This window comes from Monodelphis domestica, chromosome 2 (assembly GCF_027887165.1).
Source record: "Monodelphis domestica isolate mMonDom1 chromosome 2, mMonDom1.pri, whole genome shotgun sequence".
In the NCBI taxonomy this organism is placed as follows: Eukaryota; Metazoa; Chordata; class Mammalia; order Didelphimorphia; family Didelphidae; genus Monodelphis; species Monodelphis domestica.
In genome coordinates this window covers 24,754,313-24,755,159 of record NC_077228.1, presented here as the reverse complement: position 1 = coordinate 24,755,159, position 847 = coordinate 24,754,313, and the positions used below count along the sequence as shown (strand labels likewise).

At 75.2% G+C, this 847-nt stretch overlaps 1 protein-coding gene across 1 annotated transcript in view; it reads right to left on the bottom strand.

The window, feature by feature from the left end:
- LOC130456885 (zinc finger protein GLIS1-like) overlaps positions 1 to 501 on the bottom strand; it is a 111,680-nt gene extending 111,179 nt beyond the window's left edge. Inside the window, exon 1 of the mRNA XM_056814597.1 lies at positions 105 to 501. Within this exon, the coding sequence (XP_056670575.1) occupies positions 105 to 501 (397 nt within the window). The remainder of the gene's footprint in view (positions 1 to 104) is intronic.
- Between the last annotated feature and the right edge of the window lie 346 nt (positions 502 to 847).

The window sequence follows — 847 nt, the reverse complement described above, 5'->3', positions numbered from 1 at the left end:
AACTTCGGGGAAATTGTTGGGGCCGCGGGGCCCGTCATGGGGGGGGGGGCAGCCCCGGGCTCCGGGCATCCCGGCGCAGAGGCACTCGCTGGCTGCTCACTCACCTTTGGTCCCGGGCGGCTGCGGCTTCTGTGGGAAGAAGTCCTTGGGGCTCTTGGGCCCGGCCAGCTCGTGGGCCCGCCCCGGGGGGGCCCGGGGGGGCTGCGGGGGCTGGGGCGGCGGTGGCGGCGGCAGCTCGGGCCCGTCGGCCCCCGGCCCGCCGGCGCTCAGCGTGATCTTGAAGGCCATGGGCGAGTGCAGGAAGGCGGCGGCCGCGGCGGCCGCGGCAGCGGCGGCTGCTCGCCCATGGCCGGGGCCGGGGACCAGCTCCTTGGGCGCCCCCGCGGGGCTGCTGCCGCTGCCGGGCCCGCCGCCAGGCGCGCCAGCCCCGGGCCGCTTGGCCACCAACACCTCGTAGAAGGGCGCGCCGGACTTCTGCGGCTCGGCCACCTCGCAGTGCATGGGTCCGCGCGTGGGTCACGCCGGGACTGCTCCTGCGGGACAGAGAAGAGTCCCGCCGAGACGTTACTCCGGGCTCCGGGACCACCTGTTCGGAGCCCCCTCCCCCGGGGGGCGCCCGCGCTAACAGTGGGGAGGGGTCTGGGGACAGGCATGCGCTTAGAGATCGCCCAGTCCGTCTGGTCCCCGTTGGGGGTGGAGGGGGGACGCTGCGTGCTGGAGGCCGTGGTCAGAGCCAGAACTCGAACCCGAGCCCCAACCTCCCCCGCCAGCAAGAGGAGAAATAAACAAGGAATCACTGAGGGGAGACCGGGGGCCCCCTCCCTCGGGAGAGCCCCCCGCGGCGCCC